Source organism: Leguminivora glycinivorella, chromosome 4 (assembly GCF_023078275.1).
Source record: "Leguminivora glycinivorella isolate SPB_JAAS2020 chromosome 4, LegGlyc_1.1, whole genome shotgun sequence".
Taxonomy (NCBI): domain Eukaryota; kingdom Metazoa; phylum Arthropoda; class Insecta; order Lepidoptera; family Tortricidae; genus Leguminivora; species Leguminivora glycinivorella.
The window spans coordinates 17,613,999-17,637,513 of NC_062974.1; the positions used below are offsets into that span (position 1 = coordinate 17,613,999).

The following is a 23,515-nucleotide window of genomic DNA, read 5'->3' on the forward strand; positions in this document are numbered from 1 at the left end:
AGTATTCTATGTATTAAACAAACTGCTAGTGGAACTTACATAACACGGCTTAGAACACGCTTCCCACTTGCATCGGCCGATGCTACAGTAATGCACACACCCACACTCACGCAATCAAATATGGTACTTCGAGTACCGTACTGTTAATGAGATGTTAGTACAATTAAGAAACCTTCACAAAGAATAAACTACAACAGATGTACAGTCAACCAATTGGAACCCTAGGCCACTCTACAACGATGTCAAAATGACAAGCAGTAAGAGATTTCTTACAATCTGATTTATATCGTCACTATGACATAGTTCTACAGTGGCCTAGGGTTCCAATTGGTTGACTGTACCGTTCGGATATTAAGTTCTATTTTACGGTAAATATTTGACAATAGCACAAGAGTCCCCTAACCTAGTTCCGTAACCTTTCTCCCACGCCTAAATTGATGTGGGGTTATAAAGGGGTTACCTTACACCTACCTACCACTTTATTAGATTTTTGTTACCCCTCTATCACATAACTGGCATAACAGCGCTGTTTATGAGAAGGGAATTTTAAGATATTTTTGGGAAATATGCCACACTTGATGGTTTTGGTAACACTGCGGTGTAGTACCTAATATGAATATTTTTGTGTAGACTGTAGATAACATAGAGTTTGATTAAAAACGTGATGGTTATATTATAGTGTCGACGACAGAGATACGTATACCTACTCGTATTTTCACTCGTCTAAACGCTAAAGTTTTGGTCCAGTAATTCCAAAACTAGATAACTAGCAAAAAATATAATATATGGTTAGTTAGTTGACTACATCATCATCATCGCCATCATTTTAGCCATTCATCGCCCACTGCTGAGCACAGGCCTCCCTTCTTGTACGCCAAACGCCACTTATCCCGGTCCTGGGCTAATCTCATCCAAAAGTGCCCCGCAGTTTTTCGAATGTCGTCCACCCAACATATACATATAGACAACCAATTGAATGTTCATTTGTTCGACCTCCTTTTCTTGACTGATGGTTGAATCATGCGGATATATATAACGTTTTAGGAACGCGCGTAAACAGGAAGGTAGGAGTATTTTAAAACAGCTTTGTTTACGATCCCAATTTCCCAATACTTAAAATTAGGAAAGCTGAGCGGACCAGATGCAATTTCAGTTCGTCCTAGCATTTTACAATATAGGTAAGCACGCTGCACTGAATGAAATGCCCGCGGAATGTAAACAAACAAAGAATATCACAAGGCCACCCGCCTGTGGGAGGAAGGAACGGAACGCCCGCAGCTTATGGAGGCCGCTATTGATTTTCTTCAGGCCTGGCTAAATATACACTCGGCTATATCTATTATGTGACGTTACACCTAATTACTTAACAGTTTCCTCGATAGAATGGTAGAACCTTGTTTTTAGCGTGTTGGATAATAATACATATATGTACAGTCAACCAATTGGAACCCTAGGCCACTGTAGAACTATGTCATAGTGACGTTATAAATCAGATTGTAAGAAATCTCTTACTGCTTGTCATTTTGACATGGTTGTAGAGTGGCCTATTAGGGTTCCAATTGGTTGACTGTACCTAATGTTTGAAGAAATGCACAGATCATTAAGAATGTTAATAGTAGTCGTAGTTTCTAGCTAAACTTTTTATTATGTATGTCGCTTTGACACTGCTGGGTAGTTAACCTGAACGTTGAAACATGTTAAAATGTCCGCGCGAATAAATCAAGTGTCCTACTGGCCCCGCCTGAACCGGGGTCACGATCGCTGTAGGTGTTGATACGAGCGTGCGTCAATCACTCAGATAAAATATTATATGTATTAGCTTATATTATAGCACCAGTTAGAAATGACGATAAAATCAGTAACTTAGAGAAAATTTGCACTATGATTGAGTTGTTTACGTAGAATACTGGGTTTTGCAATATATTGTTTATTCAGAATTTCAACAAATTTGAGCTTTGAGCACTTAATCATTTTTTTAGAGCGAACTGTGACCTTTCTTCACTACCTTCACCTGTATTTATATATATTTAAAATTTAAGAATACACTTCTGATGATATCTACTTAAGCATGTTTAGTTTATCCAATTATTAAGGTTTATAAATACGTTATACCTAAATGACTGTTGAATGAACTTAAGTTATATTTAAGTTAGTGATGAAATATACTCCCATTATTTAATGCATTTGTTACAAATGGCGAATAAAAATGTATTTACTAAAAATGTTAAAGCAAATGAAATTACCGATTAGTGTCGAGTTTTGCACGAACAACGGTCCGAAATACACGTGTATCTAGTATTGATCTGGCGTAAACCCCGTCTGACATTTTCGGCGCAACGTGATTGTGATAATGTTAATGACCTGCGTTTTTATACCACTCGAATGATTAATAAGATCTGCGTATAACCTTGAGCATTCAAGGCGATCTTGGTTGCTCTTGAAATAATCATATTTAGCGATACTGGTTTATTAGCTGTAACAACGTCACGATATCAATGTCAAGGCAGTAAATATTTTTATGGCTGAATTCTCCATTCAGCAACCCTACATAAGTGGGAACATTGCTACTACAAAGTCAGAGCAGGCCTCTATTGTTAACTAGAAATATGAAATAAACGTGTTTACACACACATAAAATCTCGTCAGTGTTCACAAAAAGAGGTAGCAGTGAGCACATTAAACTGCTGAACCTTCAGTAAGACTCTTGGCAGTTAATTGGTTGAAAGAAAACGAAATTCACACGGAGGAGATTTTCAATAAAACAAAAACCAGTGGGCTTCATGTATATCACGTTTGATCTGACCAGTTGTGATTTATTCGTTGGTTTTAATTGTGCTTTTGTACTTTTCAGGAGAAAGGAACGTCACTGCCGGTTCAGCGATTGAACAAGTATCCATCTCGAGGGCTGCTAAAACACATACTCCAGCAGACGTATAACCAAGCCGTCGCAGACCCGGACAAGCTTAATCAATATGAGCCCTTCTCACCCGAGGTCTGTCATCTTAATATAATACCCTTTCATCTTCCAACTAATTGGGAATTCCTTGATTTTTTTCAATTACAAAATCCCAACACCAAATTCCCAATAACAAAGCTGGTCTCTAAAATTGGTTTTTCCCTCTAATCGATTAGCTTACGCAACAAACAGGCTAATATGCATTTACCGCTATTTTATGACTCAATATTTGAATACTGCGCAGGTATACGGTGAGACGTCATACGAGCTGATAGCTCAGATGATCGATCAGATCGACATCACGTCGGAAGATGTGTTCGTCGACCTGGGCTCGGGCGTGGGGCAGGTCGTGCTGCAGATGGCGGCCGCGACCCCCTGCCGGATCTGCTTCGGAGTCGAGAAGGCTGAGGTGCCGAGTAAATACGCGGAGGTAAGACGTCATCACAAGCTTGTTGTCTCTATTAACGTGAAGCGTGCGAATAACGAGCTCAAATTTTCGGTCAGATCGACATCACGTTGGAAGCCGGAAAATGTGTTTGTGGTCCAGGTATCGGGCGTGCGACAAAAAACCATGAAAGACATTGTCAGACAGTCAACATTGCATTTACGGAAACCGCTACTGTTGAATTCTTGTTGAAAAAAAAATGATGGCAGGGTCGCCATGTAGTAGGTATAGGAAGATCGAGATAACAATGAAATCAAATAGTTTTATTTAATAAAACAAAAACTTGAATTTAGGCTTAGATATAATAGATATATGATAATAATGGTCTGAAAGTAATAATTTTGTTTCAATTCCAGTGTATGGACTCAAATTTCAAAATGTGGATGCGATGGTATGGCAAAAAGTATGGAGAGTATAAATTAATAAAGGGCGACTTTCTTATGGACGAGCACAGAGAAAAGATAAACGCCGCGACAATAGTGTTCGTAAACAACTTCGCGTTCGGGCCACACGTGGACCACCAGCTCAAGGAGAGATTCGCGGACCTGAAGGACGGAGCCAAGATCGTGTCGTCCAAGAGTTTCTGCCCGCTCAACTTTAGGATAACGGACCGGAACCTCAGCGACATCGGCACCATCATGCACGTCAGCGTCATGTCGCCTCTCAAGGGCTCCGTGTCCTGGACGGGGAAGCCAGTCTCGTACTATTTACACATTATAGATAGGACCAAATTGGAGAGATACTTTCAAAGACTGAAAAATCCGAAACTCAAGGTCAGCAAAAGGGTCTGTTTCCAATCACATGATATTTTACTTAATGTAGTTTATTTATTTATATATTTTATTACTTTACACATTTATGAAGCACATCATTAAGCATAATTTTCGTACAATATTTTTATTGTTATAAAATTAATGTAGTATTGTATTAATTTATATTTTGGTATTGACATAATTATTAAATTTGATTCTACCATGATTATTTTGACATCATTTGAATTATTTACACTAAAAAAAATTAAGTCAATACGCGTACGTAGACATATGAATATTTATTGAAATAATATTATATTATATTGCATACAGAACACAAACTCGTTATATTTATACTGAATAATTTTAAAATACTGTTTTTAAGTTAAACAAACTTCAAAAAATCTGATATGATCAGGGCAATGGGAATGCCATTTGCTGGAATTCCACATTGTACTTAATTGGTTCATAAAATTGGCTCACATATAGATATAACCCGACTTTCGTGGCTGACTTCAATTGCACCCAACTGTCACCATTCAACATTCGCTAAAATGTGCTGAAAGTCTTGATAACGAGCATTTGTACGTCAATTGCGGTTGGTGCAACTAGCCCTAAGTCATACTGTCGGTAGTGACCCTGCCTGCTAACTGTAAACCTAGGTTCGATTCTAGGTAAGGGCATTTATTTGCGTGATGAGCACAGATATTTGTTCCTGAGTCATGGATGTTTTTCTATATGTATTTATCTATTAAATATGTATATTCGCCTAGCACCCATAGTACAACCTTTGCTTAGTTCGGGGCTGGGTTGATCTGTGTAAGGTGTCCCCCAATATTTATTTATTGCGTGTTTCTATACAGATGTTTTGTGATACAGGGTGCGGAGGAGGAGGGCAAGCGCAACCTGAGCGCGCCGCCGACGCGGCAGCCGACGCCCGACCTGCTCAACGGCAACAGCAACCACAGCTCCGCCTCGCTGCCCGAGCGCCGCCGCAAGGTCACCCGGCCGCGCGCTGTCAGGTCAGATTTACATAATCTTGTCGCACTTCTGTGGGCTCTTAAAGCTCGGCCACACATGCGCGTTTTGAGAGCGTAGGCGGAGCGTTAGCGGAGCGCAATGATAGCGGTGCGCCGGACGAACGTTGGCGTTGCGCCCAGCGGACGCCGGCGGGAATTAACGAGCGCGGATTGCGAGCGAAATGTGCGCGCATTCCGCTCCACTGACACTACGCTATCAAAACGCTTATGTGTGGCGGAGGCCTAAACTGAATCGCGTAGTTCGAAATCAACTGTGCATTTCAACAATGTTTACAATGCCACACACACGAAAGGTGTGAAGATCAAAGTCAAAGTTATATCGGCAACTGCGGATTTTGTTTCTGTGCTTGAATTGAAAACTGAGCAGCCGACGTTGTAATTCGCTAGGCGCACGACATGTGCTGCCCTCACTTTGCGGGCTTTTCTATGTTAAATCTTCTTATGGAGTCAAATTAGTTCCAACGGCCACCCTGACATTAATATTTGACATGGCCATAAGGTTATGTGTATTTGTGATAAATTCTGATAATCAGCTCCAACCCTTCACGCACGTTACCCATGTGTGGTACATTGTAATTTTTTTCCAAATTGTATGCTCACATTTTGAGCGAAATTCATACGGCAGCTATATATGTATACACAAATCTTGTATGGAAAAGTGATGATAATTTCACTTTAGAATACAACTTTGTCACAGCAACTATACTGTTGGAATAGATTCATTCTATTTAGAATTGTATAGCCTGACAAGACTGACCCTGAAAGAGTGTCGCTACAAACCGCTTTCATATGGCAATAATGTGCGGACGTCATATATAACGGGGACAGCGTGTACTGGTTTCGCGTTAATATTTGTAGAAAATTAAAACATGGTTTTAGCGAATCAAAGTTTAATAAGCATGAGGTTTAAATACTCGCTCCTTGTTTCTGCCCAGCCTAAAATCCATGAATCTTGTGCCTTTATCGAAGTCGTCGATGTTTATTCTTTTTTTTCGTGGGACCTTGTTTTGTACTGGTGTCAATGATGTAACGGCCTCCTTATTTCTATAAATATTTTTCACAGCAGAGCTAGACCTTAAATTTACACACCTTAAATAAGAACAAAAAATATATTAAGCTAAATCGAAACCAAATAATCAGTATTGGAGAACCGCACTATAAACTGTCAGTACCGGACATGTCAACAACCGATTTCGCAACATTGTTATCGAAATCCTTCATCCTTTTTTGTTGTAAGTAATTTACAAAGACATATATCATAACTCCGTATAGACAGATAAAGTCTAAGAAAAAAACGTACCTCAGTATCAGTACCATACAGACAAAGGTACGGTGGCCTAGATGGCATTACACCTTTGGGGTACGCTCAGCTAGATGGCGCTAATATTAATATTTGACATTTTTAAAACATATCAAGCTAAGAATATGGGCCAAATTGTCAAAACTGAGGTTCAAAAGTTTTAAGCCTGTGACAAGAGATGGCAGTCTATGCACTGTGATTACACATTTTACTTCGACAGTAACTCTCTATAATACTCGATCCTCTTTGGTAATTTATCACGTCAAGGATAATTATTTTTACTTTTTTAAATATTATTTTGGGCTTCTCGATTACATCACTGTATCACTGACATTCGATGACTTTCGACGACGGCTCAAATAGTAACCCTTGCCAGTAAAAGAAATTAGTTCAGCTGAAAATCCGCAACGTGGCGAGGATCAAATAAGAACTTGTCAGGCTATAACAGCTCCACATTTTTGTCATTAATAAATTTGCTTATTAGAAAGTCCAAGTAGGTATGCTTTTCAATGAATATTCACAAAGGTACGATCGTTTTTATCAAAGACAAGACAAAACATGTATCTATTTCTATCAATTGCTAGAGAGAGATTAATGTTTTCTTTTTTCTCGATAAACATGACCGGCACCATTTTTGGCCGGCGACTCAAGGTCGACTTTGTTGAGGTGGGTGATTTTTTAGAATTGTCCCTGCTTAATTCAAGCTTGTCTATATTTATTTTTAATTGCCTATATTTATAGTTATAAACTGCCGGCCTACGGCCACTAACAAAGCTATTAGCTAATTTTCTTTCTATTCAGAGGTAAGTTCCTATTATGAATATTATTTAATACGGATATTTACTGTATATTCATATATTCCTATGTGTCTTTAGTAACTGACGTGTTGCTGGTTGAAATAGCACTAATTTTACAAGTTACTTTAATTTATAAAAGAAATGTAGATGGTAAATATTCCTTTTTGTAATAGTATTCATAGTATCTAATTATTTATAACTGGTAATTCTGTATACTGGTATATTTTTTACTGGTAATTCTATTATTTAATTTATTGATTGTGCACGCAATCTATGAGATTTCTACTACTCCGCTCCTTTGATATGTCGACTGGACCGTGGGGCGTCCCGTAAACGAATATATAGTATATATCGCGGTAGCCATCCTGCAACAGCTTCGATATAATATAAGGTTCTCTATTTCATCACGGTAGCAATTTCCACTCGACAGTCACTAATATATTCTACTGGACGCCGGTCTAACAAGTAAATAAATGACGAACAGACAGCATATTTTTCAGTATCAAGTGTCAAGTTAGCGTGATGAAATAGACCTCCCTCGGTATAGATCTGTGAAGTGGAGGGCGGGTGGTATAACTAAGTGCGTGCGTGTCTCGTGCAGGGGCGAGGCGGGGCGCACGCGGGCGCGCGCGGCGGCGGCCAAGCGGCGCGTGGCGGCGCGGCGCTCCAGCGACGACAGCGACGACGACTCCTCCGCCACCGACGACGCGCCCGGCCCCGAGCCCGCGCCGCGCGAGTGGGGCGCGCCCTGGGCCTCCAGCTCCGACTCCAGTCAGTATCTCCGAGACTATCCGAGGGTCTTGCTGGTCAGGGTCGCCACTGAACGGTGCCGAGTTGTCATCTACCGATGACGAACTCCGACCCCAGTCAGTACACACACCGACCTCTACCTGGAAAGCTGCCGGTCAGGGTTGCGGCCGAATCGTGGCGGCCGGCAGGCCAGCTATAACCTCTACCGATAACTGCCACTTTTATAGCCGGCTTTAGTGTCATGCGGACCGACCGTGCTGCGGAGCCATCCGCACTACAATTTAGTCGTCCACTTTTATCCGTCCGCTTATAGAGAGCATTTTGTACAGATGTAGTGCTTTTTCTTCGTATTTTTACGGAAACGTACGAACGTGTCATGCTATTTCAGTCAGTCATACTGACCTGACTACTAGACATACTGACCCTGAGTCCGGTGGAGATCGGTCCGCGTGACTCTAAAATCAGCTTATAGAACTTGTAGTTATTGAATGTGTAGAATGTAGTACGGACAAAGTATTGTATTACGGGTTACAGTCAGCATCAAAAAAAAAAGTTAAAAAAAAAAGTTCATTTACGTTCTGAATAGTAGTTCTGTATCACACGAACAAAAGTTGAGAACTATAAAAAATAGGCTAGTTGCTTTTATGACCACAACTACCACAAGTTATATATTTGTTTTTGGAAGGCTTTTCCCATACTTTTAACACGTTGTTTCGTCTGTTACATTGATGATGACTGTACTACCCACATGTATTGTATGTATGTATTGTTATTCTGTCTCTCTCCAAAATCTGCAAAAAATGTGTTCATGCAAATTATTCATATCATACTGATAGTGATATGTCAAAACACAGAATAAATAGTATTTAGATTTTTTCAAAATTATACATGTTGTTTTAATCCGATTTTGCTTTATTTCCGTTGCCAAAATTCATACCAAACTAATTATTAGATTTCATTGAACAAAGAAATACTAATTCGTAGATTACTATGTCATTTAGAATTGAGAATAAATATAAATTGAGATTAATAATCAAGTTATATAAAAATATCAAATTTGATGAAGATCACATCACATAATTATAGTAAATTATATCAATATATATATTCATATATATATATATATATATGGCTGTGATATATGGCTTAAATATGTCATAGATCCACGTTCACATTAGTTTGTCTATGAATAAAGTTGTTACAATTTGCATGCGTGACGTCACTGACACGTGTTTCAATTACCCTAATTTTTGTCTAGAAAAGAAAATGTTGCCAGTTGAATTATATTTTGCAAATTTGATCTAAAATTACCTTTTATTAAGTTTATTATAATGGTTGTGTATCATATCGTACATTATTGTAATGGGAAAGGAATTTATGGTTTATATTTATGGTAACTGAAATTAATATTTGAGCTGAATTGGCTTGGTATTGGGCCCTGAACTCGAGTGATTTTGTGGTCTAGTCATAGCGCGTCACGTCACAGACTTTCCGGTGATCACAGAGTGTAAGGTAATGTAATTCTGCTTTTGCAACCATACATTGTCGAGGGAACTGACTTGATCCAGTTCATCCGTTGGGTATCACATTAATTTCACATCCCACTATTGCTGTATTATAATGCGTCAATCGTTTAATCTAACTACACATATTGTACCCTTTTGGGTGCATCTGAGTTATGGTCTTTGGTTTAATTGTAAGATAAAACTATCAGTATTGAACTATGTCCCCTAGATGACACGCTTCTATCACGTTTAAATGACAGAGATCGAACCCCTAGATGAGGCGGCATATAATGCATAAATAAATGTAAGAAAACGGTGGGTTCCCGAATGTGGTGATAGGTTGTAACGGGTTAACGTGTCCTCTCGGTGCAGACCGCAGCCGGCGCGGCACGACGAAGCGCAGCGCGTCGGCGGGCGGCGCGCGGCGGCGGGCGGCGCGCAGCAGCAAGCGTCGCCGCGCCGCGCCGCAGGCCATCGCCGGCCTCGACCTGCTGCACGACACCACGCTCGCCTCCACCGAGCGCAGCGGCGCGGTAACTATACCCTGCTTTCATGTCTACATACTAGAACGACTGAACTCCCTTATTAAGAATCAGCAGGATTAAAACAGCGGCAACAAGTGGCGCCCTCGATCAGCTGCACGACACAACTCTCGCTTCCGCCGAGCGCAGCGGCACGGTAAATATACCCTGCTTTCATGTCTTACATACTAGATCGACTGTTCGATCGCCCTAATTCGGGGCGAGACAAACTCCTAAGAGTCAGCAGGATTAACATGGCAGCCATCATCATTAATTACTGCACGACAGAACTCCCGCTTCCACCGAGCGCAGCGGCGCGGTAAATATACCCTGCTTTTGCATTCTAAATACTGGGCGATACCAAAGACGATGGCCTATATAAAGAATTACTATCAATGTAAAATGTGTAGTCACAGTGCATAGACTGCCAACTCTCGATCAATTTCAACTTGGCCCATATCCCTCTCTCAATCAATCAATCATCAATCAAAATATTCTTTATTCAAATAGGCTTACAATAAGCACTTTTAAATTGTCAACAGTGTACAATATTCATCTTATTCTAAATATCAGAGCAATTTATTGGTGCAATAAACAATATTGTTTTAAAACTACATTGATTTAATAAAATGATATCAATCTAAATTGTATAAAAAAATACTAGTATAAAAACTTCTAGAATAAATTCTAAATGTCAAAAAAATTGTGTAAAAATACATTGAATTATCAATATCATCATTAATAAAGCTATATAATTAATGGTTTTCAGCAATACTTGTATCCCACAGTGTTTCATCATTCATGTAGTCTTGTGTGCTATAGTAGGCTTTAGAGATCAGTATACGCTTTACATAATGTTTAAATCGATTAAAAGACAGTTCAGTGATGGCATTAGGAAGTTTGTTATAAAATCTTACACAATTACCCATGAATGATTTTTTAATTTTATGGAGCCGAGTGAAGGGCACTGCAAGCTTATGCTTATTTCTAGTGTTTATATTATGTACATCACAGTTTTTCTTAAATTTACAAATGTTTTTATGTACATACATAATATTCTCATAAATATATTGACAATGCACTGTCATTATATTAATGTCCTTAAACTTATCTCTAAGTGAGTCTCTATGGTTCATTTTGTATATTGCTCGAATAGCCCTCTTCTGCAGAACAAATATGGTATTTATCTCTGAAGCACTGCCCCATAGTAAAATACCATATGACATAATGCTGTGAAAGTAACTAAAATAAACTAATCGAGCTGTTTCCACGTCTGTTAACTGACGGATCTTGCTCACTGCAAATGCTGCAGAGCTCAGTCTATTCGAGAGGGTAGCAATATGGGGACCCCACTGAAGTTTAGAATCTAAAGTTATGCCAAGAAAAACTGTACTATCTACCAGTTCCAATTCCTCATCCTTCACAACGACACTTGCTTGTTCATTTTTAGCATTACTCGTTACAAACTTAATACATTTAGTCTTTTTCTCATTTAACAATAAGTTATTAACACTAAACCAATTAACTACTTCGGAAATAGCATTGTTTACATTTTCACAAGTTTGTTGCTGACGTTTGACTTTGAAAATAAGGGAAGTATCATCTGCAAACAATACTATATCATGGTGGGTCTTTACAAGATATGGCAGGTCATTAATGTAGATAAGGAACAGGAAAGGCCCCAATATTGATCCCTGCGGTACACCCATAGAGACTAGGGACCCCGGTGAGCGCTGTCCATTCACGTCGACCCTTTGTATTCTATCGTGTAAGTAAGATTTGACTAAATTCAGTGCCGATCCTCTCACTCCATAGTAGTGCAATTTCCTGATCAGTGTTTCATGACAGACGCAATCGAAAGCCTTAGATAAATCACAGAAGATACCCAAGGCATCCTGTGACTCCTCCCAGGCATCGAAAATCTGTTTGATTAGCTCAACACCAGCGTCGGTTGTTGAGCGACCCCGTGTAAAACCAAATTGTTTATTGTGCATTAGATTATTGATGTTAAAATGTTGCAATAGCTGAAATAACACTAACTTTTCAAAAATTTTGCTGAATGTCGGTAACACTGATATCGGTCTAAAATTAGTGGGGTCGGATGTGCTACCAGATTTAAATAATGGAATGACTTTACTGTGTTTCATAAGATCAGGAAACTCACCACAATCAACACTGTTATTAAAGATAACTACCAAGTCAGGCGCTACAATTTCTATTAAAGATTTAACACCATGGACAGAGACTCCCCAGAGGTCACAAGTTTTTTTAACATTAATTGATTGAAATGCCTTAATTACATCTGAGGTACTAACATGTTCAAATACAAGGTCTCTACTACATTCTGTGACATTATCTTCTAACAATGTAACGGCAGATGCAGGTGATGAATTTAAGTGCCTAGTTGTGGAAACTGGTATATCAGTGAAGAACTTTTCAAATTCTGTTGCTACTTCTAAATTGGAATCTACAATTTTGCCATCAATTTTTAATTTCAGTTCATTTGTTCTTTGCTTTGATCGACCAGTCTCCACGTTAATTACTTTCCACGTTGCTTTAATTATATCGGAACTACTTTTAATTTTCTTGCTTAAATAATTACGTTTAGCGGTATGACAATCTAATTTAAACTGTTTCGAAAATTGTTTGACATGTTCTTTAAATTCATCACTCGTATTAAACCGCCGTTCCTCATACAAGGCATACAATGCACGTCTTCGTTGATGTAACTCTGCAGTTGCCCACTCACTAAAAACTGATGCATCACTAACCGTGACCGTTTTTGTTGTAAATATCGTATTATAATTTTCCATATATGTGTGAAAGAATGAATTATACATATCATTAGGACTCATGTTTGGAGACAGAACGGGTAGCGCCTGAACTAAACTCTGTTTCATTCTTTCCACGCGGTCCGAGGTTACTGGTACAAAAGTTATCTGTTTTTTCAAGGTATTTTTCCTAGCAGCTTCAAATACCATTAATTGACCTAAATGGTCGGACTCTAAATTGCTGATTACATTTTTTGTAATAGGAAAAATATCTGTGAAAATATTATCTATACAGGTTGCACTAGTAGCAGTCACTCTAGTAGGCTCCATAAAAATGTGGTTCAGATTACATGATTTGAAAAAATTCAACAGCCTACAACTTAATGTCGAATTTTCTAAAATATTTACATTAAAGTCGCCGCAAATAAGTAATTTCTTGCTGGAAGGCGATATTTTCAGTAGCACAGATTCCATTATGCTTTCAAATAATTCAAAATTACTTAATGGCGGCCTATACACGCACACAACAATAAATTGCTCCAATTCTACTGCACTTAGTTCTATAGTCCGTTCAACAGACATGGACACAATATCCTTGCGTTCCTTAAATTTTAACTGATTATTTATTATAATTAACGACCCACCATGTATGGAACTATGCCTGGTGAACGAACTTCCTACCTGGTGATTAATAAATTGAGGCATTAATTCATTATTTTTTAACCAGTGTTCAGTAATACATAAAATATCTATATAAAAATCCTTCATAAAAAGTTCAATTTGTAAATCTTTACCTCTAATACATTGAATATTTTGATGCACCAGGTGGATATACTTCCCTTGCTTACAGTTTTTTTCCTTATATTTACTTAAGTCTAGATTGCCAGAGACAGAATCTTTTGTCTTAAAAGCTAGTTTAAATCATTGGTTATGACTGGAACCAATTCCAAGTTCATACTTTGCTGCTCAATAGGAGCGAAAGCGGTCTGAATTATGCTTTATCTGGGATATTAAGTCATCCATAGCCAAAGAATATTCATTAATAACTTTTTTTGAACTTTCATTTATGCCTTCCAAAGATTTTATTGAATCCTCCAAAGTCTGAATTTTTGATTTTAACGCCTGTGTGTCAGTTTCATACTGTAATTTACTATTTTCTAACTGAGCAGAATACAAATCCAACTTATCCACTAAGCCTATATTAACTTTACAATATTTTAATTTTTTAAAAAACAATTTATTTATTTTTGACAGTTTTTCTTTTTTCTAATGACTTTATTCAATTTAATATATTTCTTTAGTTTGTTTCCGCTGCAATTTACTAACCTTGGTGTGGTGGTATCATTGGCTAAATCTGTAGTGACCAAAGGGATTTCAATTGCTGCGGTAACCAACTGGGAGTCAGGCCGGACCAGTTCCTCGAACAAGGTCTGAGTGTGTGCCGCAGCTGCTTGGTTTTGGGCCTCCCGTAGCTCGTAGATTTGTTCGTGGGCGTCGTGCAGTGCTCTCTCCAATGAGTCGATGTCTTTCAGGGCCTGTTCATATGCAGCATTGCACTCCATAAACCTGTCAACCGTCTCCTGAAGCCGGGCCCGCTCTGAATTTACATTATTGTAATCACTCTCTAATGTACACAGTTCCTTTTTCAACTTATCGTTCCTATCAATTACTAATAATAGCTCTTTCTCACTGTCTTCTCTTTCACTGAGCAATTGAGCACTAAATTCCTTGGATTGTTTTAATTCCAGCAAGGTAAGTTGGAGCTTATCACACTTTTCAGGCTCCTGCTGGAGAGCCGCTGCTGCGGCTGCTGCAGCTGCTCTGCGTGTTTGCATTGTAGATGGGTTTTTAATGTACTAAACACTAAAACAAAGCAAGAAATTGCTTACTCAAGCTCAGCGGTTGCAGGTAGGTACTTACATGAAATAATGACGCTTAACTATGTCTACACTAGTTCTAGCCTTTCTCAAGTTATTACACCTGTTACATTTCAATATAATTATATTAAAATTGTCAAAAATTAGGTTATATCAGCGTCAGCGCCATTTAGCCGGGAATCAACCAAAGGTAGCCCTCTAGACGACCATAGAATTAATAGGCTAATAGCGCTTAATTTCAAATCTGTACTGTAAAAACACGTTACCGTTATCCAAAAGTTGCATTCTTTTTGCATGTAATGTGCCCTCTTTCAACATCTTTTAATTGTCACAGGAAACAGCACCGCCGCCAGGCTGCGTAGGCCAGCGTCTCTCGGCCCTAGGCGGGCTACAGTCAGCCGAGCGCCTTCACTCCGAGCTGGACATCCCGCGTTCGCCCCACACCCCTACAGCCTGCAACTCCTCCTAGACATGTTCCGCGACCAGTACCTCGCCTTCATACAGCGCATGAACTCGCCCGACTTCGCGCACGAGATCCGCCACCAGATCGACAAGGAGAAGGTGACCTGACAACTTGCGCTGCTTACTAGCAAACTTTCAGATCAGTATGGCTATTTGGCTATATATAATACATATTATTACATGTGCCTACGATATTCTTATGCCCCGTGTTACACTTTTTTTTTCATTACTTAACTTTCATTATTCTTATTTTATATATATATATTTATTTATTTCATAAAGATAACATTGATCTCATTATTGTTAGTAATCGCTTATAAAATAATGTTAGTACTTAAAAACTAGATTCGATTTCACATTTAATATTATTTTGTTAAATACAGGACAGCACACATGATTTGCAATCATCTTTAGGATGCTGTTTGGGCTGTTCCTCGTTCTGTTCAGTAGTGACGCTGCCTTTTTGCGCAAGATTGCTGCGAATCCGTCAGTACGAGCCACCGCAAACATTGTGGAGGCACTGCAGAACCTAGGCAGACCAATCAGCATCCTAAAGGCGTTGTTGTATTGAATTCTTATTGCATTGTATGACTTTTGGGTATATCTGATCCATAGGCTGCTAGCGTAAAAAGATGAGCAGTATGCTTTGAACAATGCTATTTTAACTGGTTTGGAGCACCTTGCAAACCTACGGACCAGCATATTCGCCCTCACACACAATGCCCTCCGCTCCCTTTCCATGTCGGCATCGTCCTTCAGATCATCAGTTACAATGTGCCCAAGATATTTAAAGTGCGTAACTCTCTTGAGAGCGATGCCGTTTAGATGGACAGGGGGTATAATTGTGGGACTCTTATTTCCAGCCTTGAAAACCAGGATTTCACTCTTTTTCCCATTATATAGCAATCCGTGCGAGGAGGCGTAGGACTCACACACTGCTATCAGTTTACGGAGAGCTCTAATAGAGGGGCTCAACAGCACCATGTCATCCGCATAACTGATGTTGTTTAGGCACACGCCATCAACATGGCAGCCGACATGTGTACCGCTGAGCCTCTCAACAAGCTCATTTACGTAGAGGCAAAACAGCAAAGGAGAGCTCAATCCGCCCTGCCGAACCCCGCACTCAAGCCTGTATGAATCCGTCGCCACCCCCGCCCACCTTACACGGTTCTCTTGATGCAAATACCAATGCCTTAAAAGATGAATCAACTCTGGCTGTAATCCTGACCTCCTTAGCTTATCCCATAGGATATCATAGGATACTAGATCGAAAGCCTTCGTGAGGTCCAAAAACAGGCATAGATAGGCGTTTTCCTGTCTGCATAGTATTTGACAGTGTGTTTTAGACTGAGAATGGCCGCTTCTGTTGACAACCCAGACCGAAAACCGAACTGGGCATCGTGTATTTTTATGCGTGAAGTTAAATACGAGTTTAACACACTGTCAAAAACTTTTGCTACAATATTCGCCAAAGATATAGGCCTGTAATTTGTTCCATCCGAGGCGTCACCTGTTCGATTTTTAATAATTGGCACTACTATGGTCATCATCAATTCAGGCGGTAAATAAGAGTGATTTAGGCACAAGTTGAATAATAAGGCCAACACTCGAGGTAGGTGGACACCAGCATGTCGGAGGTGTTCCACACTTAAACCATCGTGTCCAGGCGACTTGCCCCCATTCATTCGACTAATTGCTACGCGAATGTCTTTAGCGCAAACACACACCGACAGCTTTCCGCCCAATGTACCAGGCTCGTGATCCCCACTCGGTGGACCTAATGGTGAGCTAATTGTAAACTTAGTTCTAAATGAGTTGGCAATTTCCTTTGGATCCAACACTCCATCGACACTCACAGGCACGCCATTCTTGGGATTTAATTTATTTGTAGCTTTCCAGAAAGCTTTAAAGTCTCCACTAGAGTGATAGGACGCCAGCAAGTCCATTTTTATTTGTTCTTGATGATTCTGACACCACCTCACTTTCCCTTTGAAGATCTTATGGGTCTAGAAATTTCATAACTCCCGGGGCTAAAAGCTTTTCCTATAACTTATGCTACGCCTGAGGCAATTGCACTCTCACAGAGCAAGTGTTATAAAAATATATTTCACGGATATTAATTAAAGGCCGATTCGATATAAAATACCGCTTGCTAACACATATTTTCCTTACAGGAGCGCAACCAAAAACTAAAATCTCGCGCTTCACAACTCGACAAACAGATCAACGTGCTAATAAGCGACAGCGTGGCGCTCCTCAAGGCGCGCATGACAGAGCTCGGCATCCACGCCAACAACACCGTGGACCTGCTGGCCAAGGCGAAGGAGATCGTCGGCCGCCACAAGGACCTGCAGAGCAAGGCCAGCAAGCTGCAGCAGCAGGTAACTGACACGAGTGTTGTCCCTCTCTCTCACTCTACTGTATCCGTCGCGACTCGAAAAATAAGTGAAAGTGCTGATAGGCGACAGCACAGCTCTGTTGAAGGCGCGCTTCACGGAGCTGGGCACCACAACGGGTAATAGACCCGGAGAATTTGTACTGTACATTGAAACTTGTTGAAGTTAGTCTCTATCCTTTCGCACTTGTGGTTTTGAGAAATTTATATCTCTATTTCTACTTCATATTTTTAGACGTCGGAAAATTCAGGAATTATATTTTTTTATTCTTGTTATAGGTTAACAACATTGAAGCAGAACAGGCTATACTCGTTAAACAACGGACATTTGAGATAACAGAAAAGTATCGCCAACTAGGCCACATACCTCCAGACATGGAGATCACTCAGAACGTAGCACACGACTGCATACTCAGAGAAATAACGGCCACTCTTGCACACCGGAAAAGATTACAAGCGCAAGTAGGACATTTGCAAGGAGAAATAATCCAAATGGAACGAGCTAGTGAACATCAGAAGGTGAATGTGCCGTCTGTTCCCGTGGCAACAGTGAAACCCCATACGGTGAACTCGAAACCGCGCAAGTCTCGAGAGCACCGCTCGCGCTCACAAGAGTGGCCCGATGTGCCAGATATGGGCAAGATAGAGGAGCAGAATCCGGAGCTGCTGGCACAGAAGATTCTGGAGACTGGACGGCAGATTGAGGCGGGCAAGAAGGTATGTGTCGAATTTATATTACTATGTATTTAAGTCAGCGTGTAAATCAGAAGGTGAACGCACCGTCTGTTCCCGTGGCAACCGTGAAACCCCATATGCTTAACTCGAAGCCACCCAAATTTCGAATGAATGGTTAAAAGAATTCATTTAAATAGTTTATTTCCGTAAAGCCAAATGATAAATTGATAAAATACATACCAGGAAAGTTATAGGGTCCGTATGTGTCGAAGGATCTGCCTTCTTGTGTATGGAAATGGACACTAACAGTGATATCGACATTTGCCGTCAAATCACGAACGTTTGTGGTTCATTTTGTATTATTTCTTTCAAAAGTTGGCCTATTCGTCGAATGATTCTCAAACGATCGCATTTGGAAGACGTCCTAACCTTCTGCAATCTCATAGACGCCGAACGTGATCGTGAACGGGTACATCCGCGACGAGCACCGCGGCGGCGGCGGCGGCGGTGTGTCCCCGCGGCCGCGGCCGCTGCACCGCGCGCCGCCGCAGCCGCCGCGGCCCGCGCGCCCGCGCTCGCCCGGCAAGCCGCTCAACGTCGTCGGCAAGGTGCAGGAGTCGCCCAAGGTCATCAACTTCGAGGACCGCCTCAAGAGCATCATCACCTCCGTGCTCAACGAGGATCAGGTAATACTCGTTCCATTACTTTCTCTCTAGCTCCACCTCGCACCACGATCCAGGTTTAAACGGCAGTGGGCGACTGCGCCCACTGGGTCTTGAGCCGTCCGAATTTGCTTCCCCTAGCTGTGTTTTAGGGCCAGTTGCTTCAACCAAATTTGACAGACACATCATCGTCACGCAGCAGACGTCTATGGAACTTTCCATGCAATAAAATTTAGCGAATGCTTTAACGGTGACAGATGGTTTGATGCAACGGGCCCTTAGTATTGTTGAAAGGCATATAGTTTTATAAATACATATTTAAATTTAGCGAGAACTGCCTAGCCGCCGTATATTTTAAATAAATTCACCAAATTAAACTAAGTAAATAATTGATGGATCGAGTCAAATGAAACAAAAATTACTGAGTCAAAATCTGCCCTTATGTTTGTGTAATTTGATTGACATGGCTTGAGATATAATTCATTTGTTCATTGAATCATGCAGCTTTGGGAAATGGATGTATACATACAAGTAAGCCGACAATACAAATTTCCGTGAAAAATTTAATGCTGCATGATATCGATGTTTCAAAGTCGTCAGTAGGGTATGTCCTAACCGCCTTCTAATTGTTTCCAGGAGCAACGTAAAGCGTCTCGGCAACCGCCCGCGCCGAATCACGCGTACAGTAACGGCTACGTGCGGCAGTCGGCGCAGCAACCCCACCCGCAGCAGCACCCGCAACACGTGCAGCACTCGCAGCACGGGCAGCACTCGTCGCACGGGCAGCACGCGCCGCACTCGCCGCACGGGTACTCGCGCGCGCCCGCCGCCGCGCCCGCGCCCGGCTTCCCGCGCTCGCGCGACTACCGCCGCGAGCGCTACTCGCACGCGCAGTACGAGCGCCGCGCGCACCTCGAGCGCGACCTGCGCCACCAGCCCGACTACACGCAGGTAACACGCACGCCGCTCTCTATACACACACACACATGTATCTAAATAGATGTACCGAGACATCTCATGTGCTCCGTGGTAAAATGTGGCAAGGGTGTCACGACCGTAAGACCGGTGTCCTGACGGTATCCAATTCTCATCTTTAGCATTTTCTGTTATCGTGAAGACATTCTGGTCGCGTTTATTGTTTTATGTTGAACTAAATTATTAGTTTCTCTTTTCACACGTGATAAATTAATTAATAGATGCTTTTCTGTGTTATATCGCGAAATAGACGCGGCCACAGTATTCTTCAATTTTCAATTAAAATGACGAGCCAATGGACGTCATGCTCCACGGCAGCGCCACCTTAGCTTTGATGAACATAAACATATGGGAAAATATCTATATAAAGTCTATAAAATTCTAGACTAGTTAAAAAAATATCTATGTTTCTAGTTTCGTCGTGAGCTCTTATACATTGTGGCGCTGCTGTAGAGCATACTCCACAGCAGCGCCACCATAAAATATCAATTACTTCATATGGTACAGGCACGTATATGGCTTCAAATAATTCTATAACAATTCTATATTGGCCTAGCTTACAAAATCCCTACTTTTATTTTGCATGTAGGAAAATACGATCCCACAAATCTTTTATAACAAATAATTATCGCAGCGCCTTAATAAAAAATCAAGGAAAACACACTAACAATTTTGCCGAGATTTTCAATAAGGCGCTGCGATAATTATTTCTTACAAAAGGTTTGTGGCATCGTATTTTCCTAAATGCAAAATAAAAGTAGGGATTTCGTAAGCATGGTCAATATAGAATTGTTATAGAATTATTTGAAGCCATATACGTGCCTGTACCATATGCAGTAATTGATATTTTATGGTGGCGCTGCTGTGGAGTATGCTCTACAGCAGCGCCACAATGTATAGCTCACGACGAAACTAGAAACATAGATATTTTTTTAACTAGTCTAGAATTTTATAGACTTTATATAGATATTTTCCCATATGTTTATGTTCATCAAAGCTAAGGTGGCGCTGCCGTGGAGCATGACGTGCCAATGGTTATAAATACATATTTAGGTTAAGCAATTTAACATTTTGATAAACTTTACTTTTCTTCCATCTTCAGAAAAGATCAGAATTGGACAACCTTATGAAATGTGTTATGTAGAACATATGTGCGTATGGGTGTTCTACTTAGATATATGTTTGTGCTAATCACGCTCCCACTATCTCTAACATCCCCATGCTACTCCGCTAACCGATCGATCTGTCTCATAATCTGATGAAAGCCCATGACCCACGTCAATCGCTATAAGGCTCGATTAAAGAACCCCTCGGCCCGTGCGCGGGTACCGCACACTACACAGGTATCGCCAGCGAAGCTAGCATTGCGGCGTCATCTGTCGCAGGAGCGCCTGGCCGCGCCGGCGCCGGCGCGCACCATCGGCGACCTGGTCAACGGCGAGATCGAGCGCACGCTCGAGATCTCCAACCAGAGCATCATCAACGCCGCCGTGCACATGTCCGCGCGCTACCAGGACCCGCCGAACCCGCCGCACCAGCCGCTCGAAGGTCACTACCCACGCTACTCCGCCGAGACTTCCCCACCCAAGGGCGAGCCTTCTTACGCAGCAGTAGCGACATGCCAACAGAAGCAACCAAAATTATTCAAAAATCGAACGCGTCAAATCTTTGTTTTTGGTCACATTGAGCATAGCTTTCTTTTGCAACACGCGTTGTACTTTTTCCGTCATGAAATCGTATTTACCATTTGGGGAGGCTCGCCGCAGAGAGGTTGGGAACTCTACCCCTTTTCTCAACTCGTTTTGAGATCACAGAGACTGAAATGTCATCGCCCCGACTGAAACATTATCTGCAAATTATTCATTCACTTAGTTTTCAATATGTTTAAGCAATCACAAGGTAAATCTAATTTTGCATGTTGTCAGTTTATTTTGGAAATAATTTGCGCAAGCTAGCCGAGTAAATTATTTTTGCGTGACTTCGGTCTTTGTGATCAAAATAGGACTTTATGGTCTCGTCCGGGCGTTTGCTAACGATCATTTGTGTATAATACATACATATAAGCGTCCGTATATACAATTTGTAGTATGTATATAGATCTGGGCGCAGTTTGGCGACGCCTGAATGATTACTTTTATATCTAATCCACGTAGACTTGATCAGTTATTAGCATGCAAAAGGGTGGAAGAATGATAGGTGGATGCAATCTTTAACTTTTTATTTGTCGGTCACACTGTTATGTTTTTCTAAAGCTTTAAAAAGTTTATCCATCTACTGTTTTTTGTTGTGCTTCATTGAGGATAAAGGGTGTTTTGCTCATGCATGCGCAGCGTTCATATATCATAATTGCTTTAATAACTCATACCCCGGATTTATGTGTAAAATATTTCTATTTACCAACTTGAATGCTAGTATAGTCGTAAATAGAACATATTTATTTACCTTGAAGTAGCGAGCCGTTCGATTCAATCTATTTTTACCTGTTTCTTTAGCACAATATCCTTTGAAAGGAATTAGCTAATGTAGAGCCTTCCAGATCATGGATGTCTAACTGCTCACTACTGTTGTCGTGTATCATATGTATTCTACCTATTAAAACCGTAGTAGCACTGTAGATATAGTTTTCATTTTATTGCTTACATTGGATTGCTATAACTCATTATTAGTTATTTGTTATACAAGGGGGCAAAGTTGTATTTTAACGTCGAGTGTGGGATTGAAAAACGAGCAAGTGAAAGGATCCCATAGTTGAACCACGAGCGAAGCGAGTGGTTCGAGAATAGAATCCTGAACTTGCTAGTTTTTTAACACACGAGAAGTAAAATACATTTGCACCCGAGTGTAACACAAAACTTTTCCCCTCACTATAGCGAGGAAACTACAACGCAAAAAATGCGTTTATCACTGCTTCCAGTAGTTCCACGGGTGGTAAATCATCTTTATTACTAGATTCACCTACTTTTATCAATTTAAAAGCAGTTAATTTGACTTTATTCAAGGTCAAATTACTTTACCCACTAGTGGATAAAATGCGTTTTTACCCGCTGGTATTAAAGGACAAAACACGTGTTTCCGAGCTAGTGAGGGGAAAAATAATATAATAGTCTTTAAAAAGATTTTCGCTCTAATTCCGTAAAGGGCTTATAAAACTTGTGATTCCTTAATTAACATTGCGAAATAAAATAATATATAAATCAAATAACATGGAACTAAATAATTTCCATTCATCGTGTGCCAGTTACGAAGCGAGTGGCGCCCTCATTTATGTTCCGTTGCCGCATAGTACTCGAGGTTCTGAATTAGAGCGAATATCTGGAAATAGCAAGACGTGGTGGGCTCACGGTTGAACGTCGACAGGTCTAGCGGCGTGCCTGCAGGCGCGCGTGCTGGCGTCGGAGTACTGGCGCGGGCGCAACGGCGGCGCCGGCGCGCCCGGGCCCGACGACGAGCGCCGCCGCTCGCCGCCGCCCGACCCGCACTCCAACACCTCCACGCCGCTCGTGGACGAGCTGCCCGACGCGTCGAGGCCCAACGGTACGTACACTACTATTCACACCTGAGGCGATACCGCAAGTGCCGTCCGGGCTAGGCCTCACTGACGCCCGTTTTTGTCATTGACAATGACAAGG

General features: G+C 40.9%; 1 protein-coding gene across 1 annotated transcript in view; it reads left to right on the top strand.

Moving 5' to 3' along the window:
- LOC125225307 (histone-lysine N-methyltransferase, H3 lysine-79 specific) overlaps positions 1-23,515 on the top strand; it is a 52,151-nt gene that overhangs the window by 25,867 nt on the left and 2,769 nt on the right. The window contains 14 exon segments of the mRNA XM_048128954.1: positions 2,852-2,992; positions 3,201-3,386; positions 3,758-4,186; positions 5,033-5,175; positions 7,892-8,061; positions 9,918-10,078; positions 15,049-15,154; positions 15,157-15,275; positions 17,354-17,560; positions 17,854-18,291; positions 18,696-18,935; positions 19,548-19,862; positions 21,230-21,434; positions 23,244-23,420. Coding sequence (XP_047984911.1) covers positions 2,852-2,992; positions 3,201-3,386; positions 3,758-4,186; positions 5,033-5,175; positions 7,892-8,061; positions 9,918-10,078; positions 15,049-15,154; positions 15,157-15,275; positions 17,354-17,560; positions 17,854-18,291; positions 18,696-18,935; positions 19,548-19,862; positions 21,230-21,434; positions 23,244-23,420 — 3,037 coding nt within the window.